Here is a 20,461-nt window from a genome sequence, read left to right as displayed (position 1 = left end):
CTAAACTATAGGATTAACATTGGACTCTCAAACTTTTGGCAATAATATTATCGAAGTTGTCACATTGTCTTCTCAAAAAAAAAAAAAAAAAAAGGTTGTCGCAATGAATACACACACGTAAAAAGATATACACTTGTTTTCTGTCTATCTATTATAAGATTTCCCAAATTGAACTTACCCGGTAGAAGTGGCCACAGTTATACATGCAGTTGGATACTGCAAGTTGGGAGAAGAAAAGAAAAAAGGCAAAGGAAGAAAAATATAAGAGGAAGCAGCAAATAAGAAAAATAAAAATATGGATGTTCAAATACAAGATCCCTGGTGAAATGAAGGGGAAGATTATGCAGGAGGTAGAGCGCAAATTGGAAGAAAAAGAAGATGTTTGTGTGGAGAACCTGTTATCACATCTTCCTCAACTTTTAAGGAACGACATAAAACGCCACCTCTGCTGGAATCTACTAAAACAAGTGAGTTCGTTTTTGGTATATAATTTGCTAAATTAGCTTTAGCCCTATTTATATATATATATATATATATATATGAGATGAGTTCAAGTTACACATGATGCAACTCCGTTAGTGTTACACCTTTTTTAAGCTATAGATTTCTAAGAAATCTAACGGTTGAAAAAACATCATTTAATGTTAATACTTTCCACCTTATTATCTAATTAATACTAGAATTTGTTTTCTCTTTCCTAATTTATTGTGTACCTTTCATTTTCAATAACTTGCCAAACATACTAATCTAATAAGGAGCACCTCACCATAGCCAAATCTCCCCTTTTGGCACAAAAGCAATATAGCAATTAAATATGAGATTAAATCCTTTAAGGACGTGGTACAAAACACATGCTTTACCCTTCCAATCTCAACATGCCACATTATTTTATTACATATTTAAAAAGAGAGTAATTCTACGATACCCAAAAAAAGGGGTACGGTGCCCACTAATAAGTAACCTGCTATACCAGGTTACTTTTTTCTTACATTTAACAGTTTCATTCTCACATTATGCATTTCCAATATCACATGTAACAGTTCTTTTCTCACATTTGGTGGTTCCCTTTCTTTTTTCTCACATTTGACGGTTCTATCCTCACATTATGCTATTCCAACATCACATGTAACAGTTCTTTTCTCACATTTGGTGGTTCTCTTACTTTTTTTCCTCATATTTGATGGTTCCATCTTCACATTGTGCGGTTCCAACATTACATGTGACAATTCTTTTATCATATTTGATAGGCCACAAACTGAATGACCCCTTTGTGATAGAAATTAATTAATTAATTAACCAAATTATCAATTAATCAATTTATCATGCAAACGCATGGTAGCACAAATAAATCACCAATAAACTAAATACGCAACGAAAAATAAAAGACACTGTGATTTGTTTACGAATAGAGAAAACCTGACGGCAAAAACCCTATCGGGTGATTTTTAGGTCACCACTCCCGAAACTCCACTATTATCACAACAAGCGGTTACAAGCAAAGGAATCCAAGTGCCTTACCAACCTACAATTGAACCCTTACCCCAATACCCAATTGGACTTGTTCTGTAGTGACAGTTCCCCTTTCGGATGTAGGACTCCCAATACGTGACTAACCAATTGCGCGGATCTCAGTACGCGACTTTAATCACCAACTAAGAAGGTTGTTGGTTGCAAAGTTTTTCAGTTTATCTACACGATGAAGATCAAGAAGATGCTTGGTCACAAAATCCTACGGTGCATATACACAACAACTTCTTCAAGAGAAAGAGATGAACTAGGGCAAAAACTTCGTCTCCGGTCTCAATTTGCTTGAACAGGGTTTGCTCAAAGCTTGTGCAACTTGTGAACACTTTGACAGCCCTAAAACTGATCCTTTTATATGTCTAGGTTTAGGAGAAAAGAAGGCCCAAAGACATATTTGCGGATCCCAAGAAAATCATATTGAAATTCTGAAAATTTTAAATCTCGACAGATAGCAGCTGTCGAGCAGGTGTCGAGCACACCAAATGAAGAACAGCTTCCTTAAACTCGATAGATGTAGCTGTTGACCAGCCGTCGAGCTTTAATGATTTTGCACTCTGAACTTGTTTTCTTGAACAGACTTGAAAGCTTCAATACTTGATCTTGAAATAAGGTTTCTTGAAGTATTTAAAACATCCTAAATCTACCAAAATACAATTAAAGTGCGTTTTGTCAAAGGACAAGCCAATTACATAAAATCATGACATATGTTCTTAACAAGTGAAACACATATGTCCTAACAATCTCCCCCTTTGGCAATCTGTGACAAAACCACAACAAACAAATGAACATATGAAAGAAGTCATAAATCACTCAACTCATATTCACTTGTTGAATACAATAAAATCTATCCTAAAACAAACTCTTGAAAAGTTTTGTAAGAAGAGAGTTTATGGCAAGTAGACTTTGACAACCTATATTTCTGAAACATTTTAAACAAAACTCATCAACGCATCTTTGTGTGAAACAGAAATAATAGATTGCATACAAGTATAAGAAACATGTGTATAAAGAGAGAAAAGAAACAACACATGAAGGGGTAGGTGAAAAAAAAACATACATCAATATAAAGAAAGAGATAAGTACAATGTATGTCAATAAATGGTCACAAGACCTCATGTACAAGAGTAATGTATTTAAAAAGAAAGAAAAGAAAAGATACATACTATTCTCACTACATCCCTAAAAAATGTATCAACACATGTATCAACACTCCCCCTAACAAAATGATCCTATACTAACTCTCCCTCTAAGATAGACTACTCTCATACCAAAACTACTCCCCCATTTTTTCATGAATGACAAAGGGTAAGAGTGTCAAGTAGACATCTCATCGGCAGAGCTAGCATCTCCATCATCATCATCTGAAGCATCATCGTCATCACCATCATCATCATCCTTAGAAGTAGAAGCCACAGGAGAAGGTGGTAAAGGAGTAGCCTCAGGAGCAAAGCCACCCATAGACGACTGTCGTCCTGCAATACGACCGACACTAATATTCACCTGATACAACTTTGTAGAGAGTGTATCAAGGCGAGCATCCATGCGCTGTAGCTGCGCCATGATATCTCGTAGAGACACATTGCTCGAAGAGGAAGGAGGAGCCAATGTGGATGGAGCGGAACAAGATGGAGCGGAACAAGAGGAAGGAGCTGCTGAATCCGACTGCCGCGACCGAAGCTGGGCCTCATTACGTTTAACAGTAGCGTAATCTATGGCACACATGACGGTAAAATGGTCGGATGAGGGAAAAGGAAAAGAAAAATGACGTAGAATCCTCGTGATAGCGGAAGGAAAGATGAGCTTATCACAGGTCATCAAATCTAGATGAACATCTATAATAGACAGAATGAAATGAGAAGGGAAGTCTATGGTAAGATGCTCAAAAAGAGACAACAAAAACTGAGCACGAGGCTCTGTGATGGAGTTATAGTGAGAGAAGGGATGCAAAACAAAAGTCATCACCATGTTCATGAATCTAGGACCTTTAGCAAAAGGTCAACATGGTGTAAAAAGACGCTCACCCCAAGATAGTCAGGGCGCTCACAGAAAGCAGACATGAGCTCATCTCTGGACACAATCCTCAGACGCTCACAACCAAGATAGTCAGGAAACTCTATCATAGGAACCCGAAGCACATCCGCAACTAACTGCGGTGTGATAGGAATGCACATATCTCGAACGCGAGTGAAGAAAAGAGGTACAGACCGATCAATCCCGTGCATGTTGGAGTAGAACTCCTGGATAAGCATGAGAGGACAGGTGACCGGGGCGTCACACAGTGACTCCCATCCCCTACTGTGTATGATAGAGGGAAGGTCGGTGTCTGCAAAATCTGTCAAGATGACTTAGCATTCTGAATGAATGCCTCATCTAGAAAAGTTCTCCAAAATGCCTTAAAGGCATCATCATCACAGATCGGATATGAGATAAGGTAGGATCAGATGAAGAAGAAGCACCGGAACGAAGAGGGTTCCAGGCTGGAGTGGATTTACGCTTAGGTGCCATAGATACGACTAACGTAAACAACAGAGAAGGAGAGAAAGAAAGACAATCAGAAAAGTTCCAAACATTTTCAAATATATCAAATATATTGAAAAGAAGTACGTATGTATGGGAAATGCATGAACATATGACATGCAAAAAAAATTGCATCATGGGCTCAGCCCAATCCAAACCTATCAGCATACAACCATATAGCACACATCTAAATGCATGGCAAGACCATTATAATGCTATTGTGATGTAATGTATGAGGTTTTAAACACATTTAAGTGAAAACCCAACCCAAAATTTCAATGAAATCTCATCAATTTTGAAAAACCCCAAAAATTTCAAAAAGCCCCAAATCTTAGGTTTCAAAACATGAAATGCATGAATGATAAAGGATTAGAAGCTTACCAAGTGAAGAAAAACTTGAAAAAACCTTGGAAAAACCTTGAGAACCAAGATAGGAGTGAGATTGGAGTGTTTTTGGGAGAGAAACAGAGAAGTATCAAGAGAGAGATCGAAGGAAATGAGATCTGGATGGCGCAGGGGCTTTATATAGGAAAGCCAGTAATTCTCGACAGATGAAGGTATCTACAGGTATCAAGGGATCTGTTGAGGAGGTGTCGAGAAATACTCATCAACAGTTGAGGTGTTGAGGAGGTATCGAGGATCATCACACCAGAATTTAGAACAGAAGCTCGATCGATCCACCAGGTATCGAGAAACTATCGATTATACAGACCCAATCTCAATAGATCCAGCAGGTATCAAGGTGCAGGCGAGATTGCGATAAGAAAAAGCTTAAGGAAGCTCGACAGATAGCCAGCTATTGAGGAGGTATCGAGGAGGTGTCGAGCCAGCTTTTAAAAACAGTTTTTCGAGATGTGAAAAACACAAACATGAATGCAATCTAACATGCAACTCAGCCAACGATCCAATCAACGTATTAAGCTCTTAAAATCATCTCTCAAATGAAAATTTAAGCACATGGATCTTCACTAACACACACACACTAAGCAAATCTAACCAATTTTATATTTCAAAAACAAGTCTAGACAGTTTAGTGAGCATACATTAATACATGTAAAATCTTGTGATGACCAAATCACATTGTATCTACACATGTATCAAGAATAGCAAAGAATATTGCATGTTGTGTGTGAAAAATATCGTAAGATTGCATAAGTGTATACATGTTATGACGATTTGAGATATGCGAAAATCACTTTAACTCACACATAATCATAATTGCTTGATGGGGACTATCACCTTTGAGGTACATCCTATAACTCCCACATCTCCTAGAATACACGCTTGCAATCATTTTTAAAGCATTTTTGATCTTTTTGCTTTTGAATTTTCTTTGCATATTTTCTTTTAAACATATCATGCATGGGCTTATTAGAAAGAGAAAAGAAATACCCAATGATATTTGACATTCAAATTTTGCTATGCCTAAGCACACAAATTTCATTGACACTGCACTTTTACTATGCCAAAGCATACAGGTGTCTTATTATGATTGGCGGGCAACAATGATGAGATGGTTATTTATGCCTTTCTCTCAAGATTTTTTAGTCCTTCCCGTCAAAAAGAGTGATATGCATGTTAAGTTTAAGAGACAACTTAATTGTACTCATCACAAACACGAACCACAAAGCTCACTTACTTAATTGTGCATAGAGATGCTCATCAAAGCTACAAGTGATACAAAGTTTAGAAGATTTTATTTCAATGGCCATTTAAGGTGCACATGTACCAATGTACATAAAACACACACTGGTTTTGTATTTTTCTGATTTTTCAAAAAAAAATTTATTTATTTTTATAAATAAAAACAAAACAAAGCAAAAACTGAAAAATAACCAACCAAAAACATGTTAATCAAACAAAGCATAAAAACTAGACTGACTCAAAAAAAAAAAAAAATGAAAGCAAAACACATAAGAAATGCACACACAAAAACAAGAAGAGAAAGAGAAAAGTGACAGAATCACTTGGAGTCCTTTTCCTTCCACACCTTGGAAGAACCTTTCCGTCTAGCAAACCCTTGAACCGACGGTGAAGAGGAAGAATTAAAACCATTCAAGTTCGAAAGGAACATAAGGGCTTTGAGATGATCACTAAGGGGAGCGAGAGAGGATTGAAGCTGATTCTGGTTCCCAGATACTAATAAGCTGTTGCTCTGTTGAGTGGCAAGCCACTTGTAGCAATTTGGCCGAGTATGACCGGCAGCTCCACAATGATGACAGAGATGCTGCTTTTTTTGTTTAGGCTTTTGAAAGTTAGCCTTCTTAGCCCTAGGGTTTTTAACATCTTTCTTCTCAAGCTTAGGGGGTGCTCCTAAGATAGATTTACCTTTGTCTAAGTTCTTATTAGCTAATTCAGTTTTAACATTATTAGCAGGAGGAACAAAAACCGTAGTACTAGAAGAAGCAGTGTTAGAGGAAGAAAGACCATACCCTAAGCCTATTCGATCTGAAGCAGATTTCTGAATGCTTAGCATCTAATCCAGCTTTGCGCTTGAAGTCCTCTCCAATTGAGCTCTGACTTGAAACAGCTCCACTTCAAGCTTCTTGGTCTTATCAGCCAAGAAATTGTTCTCGAATCTTAGTGCTCCAATAGTCTGATTGGCATAATCAAACTTTGTGGAAAGCTCCTCACGGTCAAGTTCCACATCACTGAACTTCTTGGTGGTTAGCTTATATAATTTCTCATGCTTCTCAGAAAGCTTATACAGCTTCTCATAGGTTGTCTAGATGTCATCTTGATCATCCATCTTCTCAAACTTAGATTCCACCAGTTCCTTTTCTTCAACCACATCTTCAACAATCCCATCAGTAGGATTGACCGTGGCCATGAAGGAATTTAAGATTCCGTCATCCTCATTGTCGGAATCATCCTCAGGCTCAGTGTCGCTCAAGGTAACAGCAAGTGCCTTGCTCTTCCCAATGCTCTTGAGGTATGTAGGACACTCATACTTCATATGATCGAACCTTTGACACCCAAAGCACTTAGGTCTAGAGGGAACAATGTACTGACCACCTTCCTTAACATCCTTCTTCCCTTTGTCTTGGCCTTTAAATTGAGAAGAATTGGATTGCCTGCGGTCCTTGTCGAAACCCTTTCCATTGATGTTCTTCATGAACTTCTTGAACTGCCTGGTGATGTAGGACTTCATCTTGGAATCTTTATCATCAGAAGATTCATCTGTTTCACTGCTCTTGGCCTTCAGTGCCATACTCTTACTTTTACCCGACTTACCTATTCTTGTCAACCCTAGCTCGTAGGTCTGCAAGTTTCCAACCAGCTCAGTCAGAAGAATCTTGTCAATATCCTTTGACTCCTCTATTGCCGTAATCTTGGCATAAAATCTCTTAGGCAAAGATCTAAGCACTTTCCTTACAATCTTGGGTTCAGGAATGGTTTCCCCAAGATTGAAGGCTGAGTTCACTATGTCCTTTAGCTTGGCATAGAACTCATCAAAAGACTCATCCTCATCCATTTTTATCTCTTCAAAGCTTGTAGTAAGCCTTTGAAGCTTTGAGTCCTTGATAGCCTTAGTACCCTCATAGGTTGTTTGGAGAAGATCTAAGCCTCCTTGGCAGTTTCAGTGGAGGATATCTTCTTGAACTCCTCATTGGTGACAGCACTGAACAATGCATTCAAAGCTCTGCTGTTGAAGTTTGCCACCTTAATCTTGGCATCATCCCAGTCAGCTAGCACTTCTGTAGGCTTAGTCCAGCCTATCTCCATAACTTGCCACACTTTCTCATCTAAATATTGCAAGAAAGCTCTCATGCGTACTATCCAGTATGCATAGCTAGTGCCATCAAATAAAGGAGGTATGATTAATGACTGTCCTCTATCCATGACAAACAGGGGTCAATGGATCAACACAGCAAAGATTAAACCCTAATCAGAGTGTGTCTGCTTTGATACCACATGATAGGCCGTAAACTGAATGACCCCTTGTGATAGAAATTAATTAATTAATTAGCCAAGTTATTAATTAATCAATTTATCATGCAAACGCGTGGTAGCACAAACAAATCACCAATAAACTAAATACGTAGTGGAAAATAAGAGACATGGTGATTTGTTTATGAATGGGGAAAACCTGATGGCAAAAACCCCACCGGGTGATTTTTAGGTTACCACTCTCGAAACTCCACTATTATCACAACAAGCGGTTAAAAGTAAAAGAATCCAAGTACCTTACCAACCTACAGTTGAACCCTTACCCCAATACCCAATTGGACTTATTCTGTAGTGACAGTTTCCCTTTCAGATGCACGACTCTCAGTACGTGACTAACCAATTACACGGATCTCAGTACGCGACTTTAATCACCAACTAAGAAGGTTGTTAGTTGCAAAGTTCTTCAGTTCATCCACACGATGAAGATCAAGAAGATGCTTGGTCACAAAACCCTACGGTGCACATACACAGCAACTTCTTCAAGAGAAAGAGATGAACTAGGGTAAGAACTTCGTCTCCGGTCAAAATTTGCTTGAACAGAGTTTGCTCAAAACTTGTGCAACTTGTGAACACTTTGACGGCCCTAAAACTAATCCTTTTATATGTCTAGGTTTAGGAGAAAAGAAGGCCCAAAGACATATTCACGGATCCCAAGAAAATCATATTGAAATTCTGAAAATCTTGAATCTCGACAGATAGCAGCTGTCGACCAGCTGTTGAGTAGGTGTCGAGCACACCGAATGAAGAACAGCTTCCTTAAGCTCGATAGATGCAGTTGTCAACCAGCTGTCGAGCTTTAATGATTTTGCACTCTGAACTTGTTTTCTTGAATAGACTTGAAAGTTTCAATACTTGATCTTGAAACAAGGTTTCTTGAAGTATTTAAAACATCTTAAATCTACCCAAATACAAGTAAAGTGCGTTTTGTCAAAAGATAAGCTAATAACATAAAATCATGACATATGTTCTTAACAAGTGAAATACAAATGTCCTAACAACATTGGTTGGTTCCTTTACTTTTTTCTCAGACTTGATGGTTTTATCCTCACATTATACAATTCCAACATCACATGTGATAGTTATTTTCTCACATTTGGTGGTTCCTTTACTTTTTTCTCACATTTGATGGTTTTATCATCACATTTTGCAGTTCTAACATCACATATAACATTTCTTTTCTCACATTTGGTGGTTTCCTTACTTTTTTCTCACATTTGATGGTTCCATCCTCACATTATGTAGTTTCAATATCACATGTGACAATTCTTTTGTCACATTTGGTAGATCCCTTAGTTTTTTTTTTTCATGTTTGACGGTTCCATTCTCACACTGTGCAGTTCTAATATCACATGTGACAGTTCTTTTGTCACATTGGGTGGTTTCCTTAATTTTTTTCTCATATTTGAAGGTTCTATTCTCACATTGTGCAGTTCCAATATTATATGTGATAATTATTTTCTCACATTTGGTAGTTCCCTTAATTTTTTTTCTCACATTTGACAGTTCCATCCTTACATTGTGCAGTTCCAACATCACATGTGACAGTTATTTTCTCACATTTAGTGATTCCCTTACTTTTTTTTTCTTACATTTGACGGTTTCATCCTCACATTGTGCTGTTCTAACATCACATTTGACAGTTTTTTCTCAATTTAGTGGTTCTCCTTTTTTTTTTCTCACATTTGACGATTCCATCATCACATGGTGTAGTTCCAATATCACATTTGACAGTTCTTTTATCACATATAGTGGTTCCTTTATTTTGTTTTTTCTCAAATTTGATGGTTCCATTGTTATATTTAGCAGTACCAATATCGTATCTATTCTATTTTTGTCACATGTGACAGTTCTTTTCTCACATTTGGTGATCCCCTTTTTTTTTTCTCACATTTGATGGTTCCATCCTCATATTGTGCAGTTTCAACATCACATGTGACAGTTATTTTATCACATTTGGCGGTTCCTTTACTTTTTTTCTCACATTTGACGGTTCCATCCTCACATTATGCAGTTCCAGTATCACATGTGATAGTTCTTTTGTTACATTGGGTGATTCCCTTACTTTTTTTCTCACACTTAACGGTTTCATCCTTACATTGTGCAGTTCCAACATCACATGTGACAGTTCTTTTCTCATATTTGGTGGTTCCTTTATTTTTTTCTCACATTTGATGATTCCATCCTCACATTGTGTAGTTCCATCCTCACATTATATAATTTCAACATCACATATGAGGTCGAAGGCCTTGTAACTGAATTGGCACATTCCCATGTACAAAGTGCTTGGGGGTTTAGGGGAGAAAGAGTTTAAACTGTGGGGTTAGCAGCAAGTTGTAATTATTTCTCAAAAAAAAAAAAAAAAATCACATGTGACAGTTCTTTTGTCACATTTGGTGGTGGTTCCCTTACTTTTTTCTCATATTTGATGGTTTCATTGTCACATTAACTCTATTTTCGTCACATTCAGTGGTACCCTATTTTTTATTCTTAAATTTGATAGTTTTATTATTACGTTGTGCAGTATCAACATTACTTTTGACCGTACTTTTGTCACATTTAGCGGTACCCTATTTTTTCCCTTACAATTAACAATTCAATCGTCACAGTAAGCACTACCAATATCATATCTGACCATAGTTTTACATTTGAGCTTATTACTGATGTCACTTTTTGACTTACTAATAAACGCTCATCACAATAGTAATTTTTTTAAAGTTATTAAAAAATTTAAATCCAAAATCGAAAACCAAAAAAAAAAAAAAAAAGAATCCTATGAAATTAGCCCACCACAATAATTACTCTTGTTCACCAAAAAAAAAAAAAAAAATCAACTGGAATTATCTTGATTTTTCCACAAATATTTGAATATACCAATTAACTTCCTACGTATCTCCCTTGTAACTTCTATTAGATTCAGGAGCATACCTCCCTATAAAATAACATTGTTGAGGTCACTTTCTTGATATTTATATTTTTATTATTTATATATGATGGTGAACCAAAAATTAGATTATCTCCAATTCATCCATAGTGTCATTCAAGACCAGAAAGGTCATCCAAGTGCAAGAAGGTCGTCCAACATGAAGTCACTTGAACTATTGCCAAACACTTAGAAATTTACAGAGTAAATCTATATCCAAAAGCTTATGATTCGGACCACGTTACACTATTCTGAAGTACGACCAAAATCTTTATTCATTGCTCTAACTTTTCGCTAAGTTCTTAACTTCTTATGGCAGTTATAGAAGTTAAGCTGAACCTTCTAACTTCCATCCATGTTGAGGAAGTTACTAAACAAGTAACCACTCCAAAGCTCACTACAAAAGGAGTCAGCCATATGAAATCAAAGTAAGTTTTTCACCACTTATAGAGTCGGAATTCTTGAGTTCAAGAGAGAAAACTAATTCAAGCATCGGCAGGTTCTTGGCCAGTTCACCCCAGTCACCTTTGATCTTGTGCTTCTTTCTTTTTAGGCCTTCCAAGCAATTTCAAGCCCATTGAAGCCTGGATAAATTAACATTAATGTGTGAGAATAATAGGGATAAATTATTTATTTATATCTATTAATATATATTTTAAGATGTGCTTTGCAACATCTTAGTGGCATTAGCTTGCTAGTAATCCAAACACAAATGAATCATTCCAAAGCAATATGCAAAATGAGAAAAAAATTATCTTGATTAAACAAATAGTTAGATGTTTCACTAGCACAATCGTCCATATATATCCCATTACATATATAAACCATTTCATTTTTTCCTCCAAGACATAGATTTCATGTTCTTGAAAAGCAACACACTCATATCTCCGCCTAAAAAAATACTTACACTCCCAATGCTTGTCAATATTTACTCGAGCTATAAGTTACAGATGTAACAAATACTCTCCAAAGTGCAGCCAATAAATATTTGTAGCTATGGTTGTTCTCATCTGGAATGATACCACAGAGCAAGACGAATCTTCTTCTTGTTCCCTACATATCAAACAGCTTTTGTGAGAATAGATTAATTGTTTTCCATTGGACATCTATACATGAAATGAAGATGATACACAAGTCAGCTCAAGGTGATTGGCCAGTAAAAGGGCCTTTCAACTGCGGTCAATAGTCAGTATTTACACTGAGTTGAACTTATTTCCATACAATTTATTGGGCTCACATTAGACTAAAATGTTCAAATAATAAGATAGGAATCAAAATGTTCAAAGAATTTTCATCACTCTAAAACTCATTATAATTTCAAAGAAAACACTTCTCTAGACCACCTTGACCCTGGTGGTGCTTTTAGAAAAGAAGTTGGGAACTAAATTCACCCCCTGCTATGACCAAGGTTTAAACTCCTATCTCTTCTCTCTAATTTTGCAGCAACTGAATAAAGCATAAAGCTTCTCATATTTTTCCTCAACAATCAAGAAATGTATTTAATTATCTCAACAGCCTATATCGACCTAGCATAATGGTAACATGAAATCCCTAAAACCATCATGAAATACTAGCAAATTATACTTAATCAATTTAAATTCACAAAGCAACTAAACAATATGCACCGCTTGTTCATGGACCATAAACCATTGGCATTACTCCTAAATCTCTCTTCCCTGGACCATTTGCTTCCATTAGTACTAGGATGTGCGTGGGCATAGCTTGATATATTTCCTTTCCCCTTTACTACCTACAAAAGAATTGAACCACACAAACATTGAATCAACAAAACAACACACACAACGCAAATACAAATGAACTAAACTCAATCTAATCAACAAAACATGTTACTTCTCTAAAACCCAAATCCAATCATTCACCCACCAATTCACACACTCAATAAAACTAAACTCAATTTAACCAACAAAATTAGTTACTTCCCCAAAACCTGTATCCGAAAACTCACCAATCAGTTCACATGGTCTGACAAGCTAAGCTCAACTTAACCAACAAAATTAGTTACTTATAAAACAAACCAGAGTCCGAAAATTCACCAATCAATTCATACATTCAATGAGTTAAACTTAATATAACCAAAAAAACCCAGTTCCTTTTCCAAAACTTGAATCCAAAAACTAGTTAATCATTCAAGCAGGCACAAAAAAGGGTATGCAAAATTAGAATCACGCAACAAAACAAACAACTCAAACAAATCCATAGGTTCATAGTATCGTGTCCTCCCCACACTCCCAACCAAATCTCATCTCATCCCAACTTATGGATAAGGGTTCCCACATCTCACTCAAGTTTCAAGTCTGAACATCCCTAAACTCAAAAGTGTAACGATTAAATCACATATATAAGAACCAAAACTCAAACAAAACAAAAATAGCATAAACCCACAAAGTTTAGAGAAATAATATAAACCCATATTAGCGTTAATCCTATGTAGAGAGAGAACCTGAAGATTGTGGGTGGTGCCACTAAGTTTGATTGGAAGAGAAGAAGCGCCACCGATTTGAGGTTGTGGGTGTGCTGCCGAGTTGGATTGAAATTTGTAACTCTGTTTCTTCTCTTATGTGTATGGTTTTGTTTAGTAGCTGTCTAGTTCTTGTGGTTGGATTAGAAGAGAAGAAGCTAGAGAGGCAAACTGAGAAGAAGATGAGATAGAGCGTGATGCTGTAGAGAGGGCCAAATCAAGAAATTAACCTAAAATTTCAAACATTATAATTAGTAGTTTAATTTCAAACATTATAATTAGTAGTTTAAGTTTTCAAACTATATTTTTTACTGGCATCTCGAGTCTAAGAGACTTGATTTAGGGTCTATAAATCGAGTTTTTGGGACTTGATTTTCATGGGTTGTTCACGTCTGATGTGGCACTTTTTCCACGTAGCATCTACCTGAAAATCGAGTCTCTAAGACTCAATTTCTAACTCAAAAATAATACTTATTAATGACCCAAAATGCGGAAACAGCAAAAAACGCAGAAAGAAAAAAAAAAAAAAAAAAAAAAAAAAAAAAAAAAAAAAAAAAGAGAGAGAAGAAGAAGAAGAAGAAGAAATGGAGATGCAAGCTCAAGCCAACCCAGGCCGCATGCGACCCAGGCCTCTCTCACTGCAACCACTGTTTCTATTTATGGGTTTTTTTTTTTCTTTCTTCTCTGATGAACACATATTTTTAGGAATTGGTGTTGTCATTGTGATTTTCTCTTTTTTCTTTTTAGATGTAAATCGAGTCTTAGAGACTCGATTTCCAGGTAGATGCCATGTGAAAAAAGTGTCATATCAGATGTGAACAACCCATGAAAATCGAGTTCCAAAAACTCGATTTATAGACCCCAAATTGAGTCTCTTAGACTCAAGATGCTAGTAAAAAATATAGTTTGAAAACTTAAACTACTAATTATAATGTTTGAAATTTAAGGTTAATTTCCATTTTTCTCCCTGTAGAGAGAAAAGCGTAGATGAATGATTTGTTATTTTTTCTTTGTTTTTTTTTTTTTTTTTTTTGGTTTATATATAAAACCTGCCGAACTGGTAACCAATACCCTTTAAAATTATATGAATGGTGAAGATTAAAACAATGTTAAATTAATGGTTGATATATAAGTGGGTACCGTACCCCCATCTTTTTTTTTTTTTTTTTTGGGGTATGGTACAATGACTCCTAAAAATAAACACAATCACAATCAATTAATTCTAATACCCATATATAAATCCAACCAAATTGAGAATTTATTGAAATATTATTAGGTGTGGTAAGATGTATTGAATTTTAAATAAAATGCTGATGTGGAAATCACTTATTGGATGGTGTAAAATATGGTTTTACACCCCGTCCTTATAAAATTTAATCTCATTAAATGTTATGTTAATTGAATAATTCCCATATCACCTAAACGTATGTCATATATCTCCAACACATCCAAGTTGAAGCTCCTTAAGAGCTAGTCTAAATGTCGTTACAAGATATTGCAAATCAATAGTCAATATAGCAATTTGCTCCTATTCCAAATGGGTATGAAATGCTTTTTTTCCCATAGTATGTTTGACATGAAGTCTTTGCTAAACATGCTATTTGTATAAATGTAGTAATTGGATAATTTATCCAATAACGAAATTGTCTACAACACTATTTGCACCACGACTAGCTCTTTATTAATGGGAATGTGAAGCAGAAAGTCCAACCAAAAATTTATAGTGTTACCATTCAATAGCTTCTTTGCGGAGATTTCTCTCCCAAAAAAAAAAAAAAAAGCTTCTTTGCATAGGTGTGGGAGGTTGGCTATGGTGGGTTGCTAGTATATGTAAGGTTTGCAGGTTATTGAAAATAGTAGTGCACTCTAATCATGTTGAAAGCAATAAATAAGTTGAGAGAAAACAAACCCTAGTATTAATTAGGTAATAAAATGAAAAGTATTAACATTTAATAATGTTTTTTCAACCGTTAAATCTTTTAGAAATCTATGGCTTAAAAAATGTGTAACTTTTATGGAGTTATATCATGTGTAAATTAAACCTCTCTCTCTCTCTCTATATATATATAGAGCAATCACGATTGGAAAAATTCTAAAATTACTTACAATTTTACTACTAGTTTACAAGTGACAATGACGGTCATTATTGTCTATTCAACATGATAAATAAAAGTCTTTTTTTTTTTTGTTGGGGGGTGGGGGTGGTAATTGGCGACACATTATTTTCTAAGACTTATATGTAAGTGTATCTCTAAAGTCTAAAAGACTCTATAACAATAACAATAGCAATTATCATTATCATTGATTTCACCGAGTTTATGTAGAGTTTCTTGAGTTAAAATTAATATCATTCAATTGAATACATATCTTACAAGTGTGAGAGGTGTGTATATCATTCAATTGAAATGCGTATATCTCATATAAAATAATATTGAAAACATAAACTTCTCCTTCCTCAAGAAAAAAAAAAAAAAAAAAAAAAAAAAAAGGATAGAAACTTCTAATAAAAGTTACGTGTGCTTTTAAATTTTTTGACAAATAATTTTGATTTCTTACTATTTAAATTTTTTTATTATATTTAGTATATATTTGCAAAGTTTATATTTTTCACCCTTATTTTTTTAAATTTTAGTAATATACGTCATAAAAAACAACACTTTATTAAGTATTCTATGTATTTTTTAGCAAAAAATAAGTATGAGATTTTTACCAAAATTAAAGTATCTATCATTTTTCTTTTTCTTTTTTTTTTTTCTTTTTTTGTGCAGTAAAAAGTTAATAATAGTACTGTTATGGATCAATATATTGTGTTAGAATTATGTGATCAACTTAAAATTTTGAGATAATTGTTAATTTAACATATTGCATTAAGGATAATGGTCAATAAGGTCTTGAAATAACTTTTTTTTTCCCAGTGTGGTGCATGTTTTAATAAAGAGTTCGTGTATGTTCATATAAAAATATATTTAAATAATACTGTATAATTTTCCTTATAAAAGTGCTATAGATAGAATTTATAGATTATCATAGTTCTAAGCAAGAATGGTATATAAATAGTTTGTCGAGAAAAGTATATTTTAAAGTTAATATGGATTGTATTTTATGCAAGAATTATACTTTTGGAATAAAAGATTAGATTATTCTCTATGTTTTATGTTTTAGGCTAAAGAAACAGTAGGATATATATATATATATACACACATATTCAAAAAAAAAAAAAAATGATTATCCCACATTGGTTGTGTGTCTAGTGTCCGTTGTTTATAACTTCAGTCTACAATTACAAAACTACAAAGGTTAGACCATTTTGTAGTTGTACTCTGATTAAATAATGTATTATAAACCTGATTTAAAACACTAATATTATTATTTTCATGTGTGTTCTAATAAGTATTACTTTTTATTATAAAAAAAAAATGTTTATCCCACATTAGTTGTGTGTGTCTAGTGTCCGTTGTTTATAACCTCAGTCTACAACTACAAAGGTTAGACCATTTTGTAGTTGTATTCTAGTTACTATCTTCGTGTGTGTTCTAATAAGTATTACTATTTACTTAAAAAAAAATCAATAATAATACTTATTGATATATAACAGTTATATTTTTGTAAGAAATGTTAAGTTAACATTTTTATAATATTTTCATAATAAATTTTAAGTGGTAATTTGTCATTAGTTGTTATAGATGGGTAAAAAATTAATTTAAGTGATGAATTCAAATTAAAACCAATAATAACTTATCTTTTTTTTTTTTTTTCTTTTTTGAAAAGAAACCAATAATAACTTATCAATTAGGATTTGTTGGGAAAGTATTGTAAAAATGTTGTGAAAGTAACACTTCACTACTTTTTTTTTTTTTTCCTTTTTTGGCTATGAAGAAAGTACCTTTGAAATATGAAACCCATCATCAATATACTGTCCTAGTTCCTGGCCCATCAAAAGTTACTAATTCTTTAGATTGAAAATCATGTCTCTCATCTATATATATATATATATATATATATATATATTGTACATTTTTAGACCCCTTAAAATACAAGCAGATTAACCTAATTAATTAGCCAAGTTATTACTTAGTCAAATTATTCAGATCTAGGTTAACACAAAAATATCATATCATGTAAAGTAGCGGAAAACAAATAATATAAAAATATGATGACCTAGGAAAACCAAACAGGTAAAAAACTTGGGGATGATTTAATTTAGCTATCTTCAAAGTAAAACAGATTCACTATGAAAGAATTGAAGTTTACACAATAGCGACTTAGACCACTAACATCCTATTGCTACCTCAAGTAGGAAACTTATTACTACGACCATGTGACAGCTCTGAGTTCATGGACTACTTCTTTCTTGGATTCACAACAACCACAAGTACGCCCACTTGTGTTTCTCTTTAAGCTCTTTATGCAGCAACCAAACCGGTCATCAAGCTCTTAACATAATCTTGATTCTTGATAACCCTAAGTATACGTGAAGGCAAACACCACGAAATCTCACAAAAGATTCACATACACAGTATAAACAACAACCTAAAAACGTGGCTAGGGTTTTCCTTTTTATACTTAAGGCAAAACATAAAATCCTACACGTCAAACGGGCTTGGGCTGAGCTTCGATCAATCGAGTCTAATTTTCGATCAATCGAGCCTTGCAGGAAGTCAATAGTAATTTTCTGCAATTACTCAATACCAACTTTACATACAAATACTTTGAGCAAGTCTTAAACAAGACTAAATGTTTTTATCATGATTTGCCAACATTACATAATGAAGTTCTAATACATTTAAACCTAAAGTTTTCAAACCCAACATATATATGTGTGTGTATTATATACTAGTTATTGGGTATAGGATTTCCTGGCATTATTCATGTGTATTGTTTGTGCTTTCTACGCTAGGTGCCAAAGCTTCAAAATATGAATGAAAATCTGTTGCAACAGATATGCGACTCTCTCAATCCAAGGTACTACAGCGCGCACAGCTACATTGTTCGGGAGGGAGACCCAATTGATGCGACGTTTTTCATTAAAGATGGCATTGCATGGACCTATACAACCAATAAAGGTGAAGCAAGTGGCTCCTCACAAGCTGAGAGTCTTGAAAGAGATCAATTTTTCGGAGAAGAACTAATTGAATTGGTGTTGAAAACCCCCTCATTGTCCAGATTATCCAAACTCCCCCTTTCTACGATGACCGTCAAAACCCATGGAAAAGTTGAAGCCTTTGCTCTAATGGCCAGGGACTTAAATAATATACTCCTAAAGAACTGGTTGGATAAAGACAAAGAGGAATCGAAACCCTTCGCAGCTAATGTTATAAAGACAGCCTGGCTCCGACATCATGAAAAGTCCTCCCATGGCGGCAGATACTTGATGCTGAGCTCAGGTACACAAGGCAACTAAAGCACTGCTCGTTCAACAGGTCCATATGTATCATGCATGTTGTGTAAGGAATTCTCTTTCGGTTTTTTTTAGTGATTGATGATTTGCTTTTTTTAGATTATTGAATTAAGACTTGACTAGGGAAAATAAATCTCTGTTAAAATCTAGCAAGTGTTGATGTAAGGATGATTTGTTTTTATTTAATTTATTTGCTGAAAATGAGGCTTAATTGATTCTTCAACCGCGGTTTTATTAGAAACCAAGCAGAGCAGTAGAGTTAAGGTCAAAAAATTTATGCTTCACTTCTTGAAAAAGATTACACAATTTGTTTCAAGAATTATTTGGGCAAGATCATAGGTAAACTGAGTATGCTAGTAAGAGTTCAAGTAGTTTTTTCTTAAAGGGTATATTCTTGCAACTAGTACTTAAATATATATTAAATTAAGGACCCCTCAACCTAAGACTACAACCTTACTCAATATCTTTTTATTGGAGGTGAATTTTGACAAATCTACCATTGAATTACATCTTCTACTTATATCCTCTGTGCTTGCAAAATTTCAAGAAAATTAAAGATCAAGAGCTATGTTATCAGTAAATTATTTAAATTGCAAGTTTTTGTAGTTTAAAATTATGCATAAAATATAAAATTGTCTATATAATAACTAATAGCCAAAAGGTTTGACTTTTTGTTGACCACTCCTCATTACGTCACATGGCTATATAAATTGCAGCCTCATTTACATTTTAAAACACCGAACAATTGTGCCTTTCCAATATGTCTATTCACAATTACACCTATTCTAAACCGGTGCCAATGTGCCTATAAATAGGCATCCCTCATTTCATTTTAAAAAGTTAGTTTTTTCATTCATTCATAAGAGTCTTGAGAGAGAGAGAGAGAGAGAGAGAGTTCTATTCGTTGTGCACGGAGATTGTAGTGCTTCTTCTACGTGTAGTTCATCATTTTATCTTATTCAGTTTTATATCAACCATTCTGTATTTATTTGGTCTGTAAGTTTTACTTTGTTTCTCTTATACATTCACACACAAATTTGTACATATATTGTTTATTGATCTTATTCACAAAATCACAAAAGTAAATTATTCGTTAAGGTCAAAGTATTCTCAAAATTGTAGAATTCTTGCCTGATTTGACACAAACAACACAGTCCATGAGTTTCTTTGAACCTGTAAGGTGTGACTCTGGGTTAAGAAGCCTCCATATTTCTAATTCATAATCTCTTTCTGCCATAGTGAACATGTCAACTTCAAACCGCTTCCTTCCTTTCGCAGTTAAATAACTTCTCAAATCCTCCCACGCCAGTCGTAATCTCACTAGTACACTGGTATCACGATTCTACACAAAGAATACAATCATTACATAGGAAAGTAAGAAATTATACTTTACAGAAAACCCCAATAACTAAACCAGTGTGCTCTAATCATGTTGCAAAATAGCCGCCTATGCAAAATTTTATATAATATGTTTAGGACTTTGTATTAATTAGTCCTGGTTACTGCTATAGCAAACTATACTAGTTCCCAAGTTGTCTAATAGCAACAAATTCCACAAAGCTAGAAATCCTACACACATGGTAGGATGGAGTCAGCATAAATGCAATTAAAAACCCTAAAATAACAAAATGATTTAGTAGACAAATAGAAAATTTGATTGACTTGGAGACAG

General features: G+C 34.5%; 1 protein-coding gene and 1 long non-coding RNA gene across 6 annotated transcripts in view; one reads left to right on the top strand and one right to left on the bottom strand.

The window, feature by feature from the left end:
- Positions 1-19,012, top strand: part of LOC126725045 (cyclic nucleotide-gated ion channel 1-like) — a 38,764-nt gene extending 19,752 nt beyond the window's left edge. For 3 of the 5 annotated variants that reach the window (XM_050429534.1, XM_050429532.1, XM_050429533.1), the window contains 2 exons: positions 198-467; positions 18,289-19,012. In XM_050429534.1, the coding sequence (XP_050285491.1) occupies positions 198-467; positions 18,289-18,792 (774 nt within the window). In that variant the 3' untranslated portion in view covers positions 18,793-19,012. The remainder of the gene's footprint in view (positions 1-197; positions 468-18,288) is intronic. The other 2 variants (XM_050429535.1, XM_050429536.1) reach the window with 2 other exon arrangements.
- Positions 12,228-13,595, bottom strand: LOC126725046 (uncharacterized). Its single transcript, XR_007655273.1, has 2 exons — positions 13,374-13,595; positions 12,228-12,662 (listed from the first exon to the last, which is right to left on the bottom strand). It is a non-coding gene; the product is annotated as an uncharacterized LOC126725046 (long non-coding RNA).
- Positions 19,013-20,461: the final 1,449 nt, after the last annotated feature.

This window comes from Quercus robur, chromosome 5, assembly GCF_932294415.1.
Source record: "Quercus robur chromosome 5, dhQueRobu3.1, whole genome shotgun sequence".
In the NCBI taxonomy this organism is placed as follows: Eukaryota; Viridiplantae; Streptophyta; class Magnoliopsida; order Fagales; family Fagaceae; genus Quercus; species Quercus robur.
This window is presented reverse-complemented; position numbering and strand designations above follow the sequence as displayed.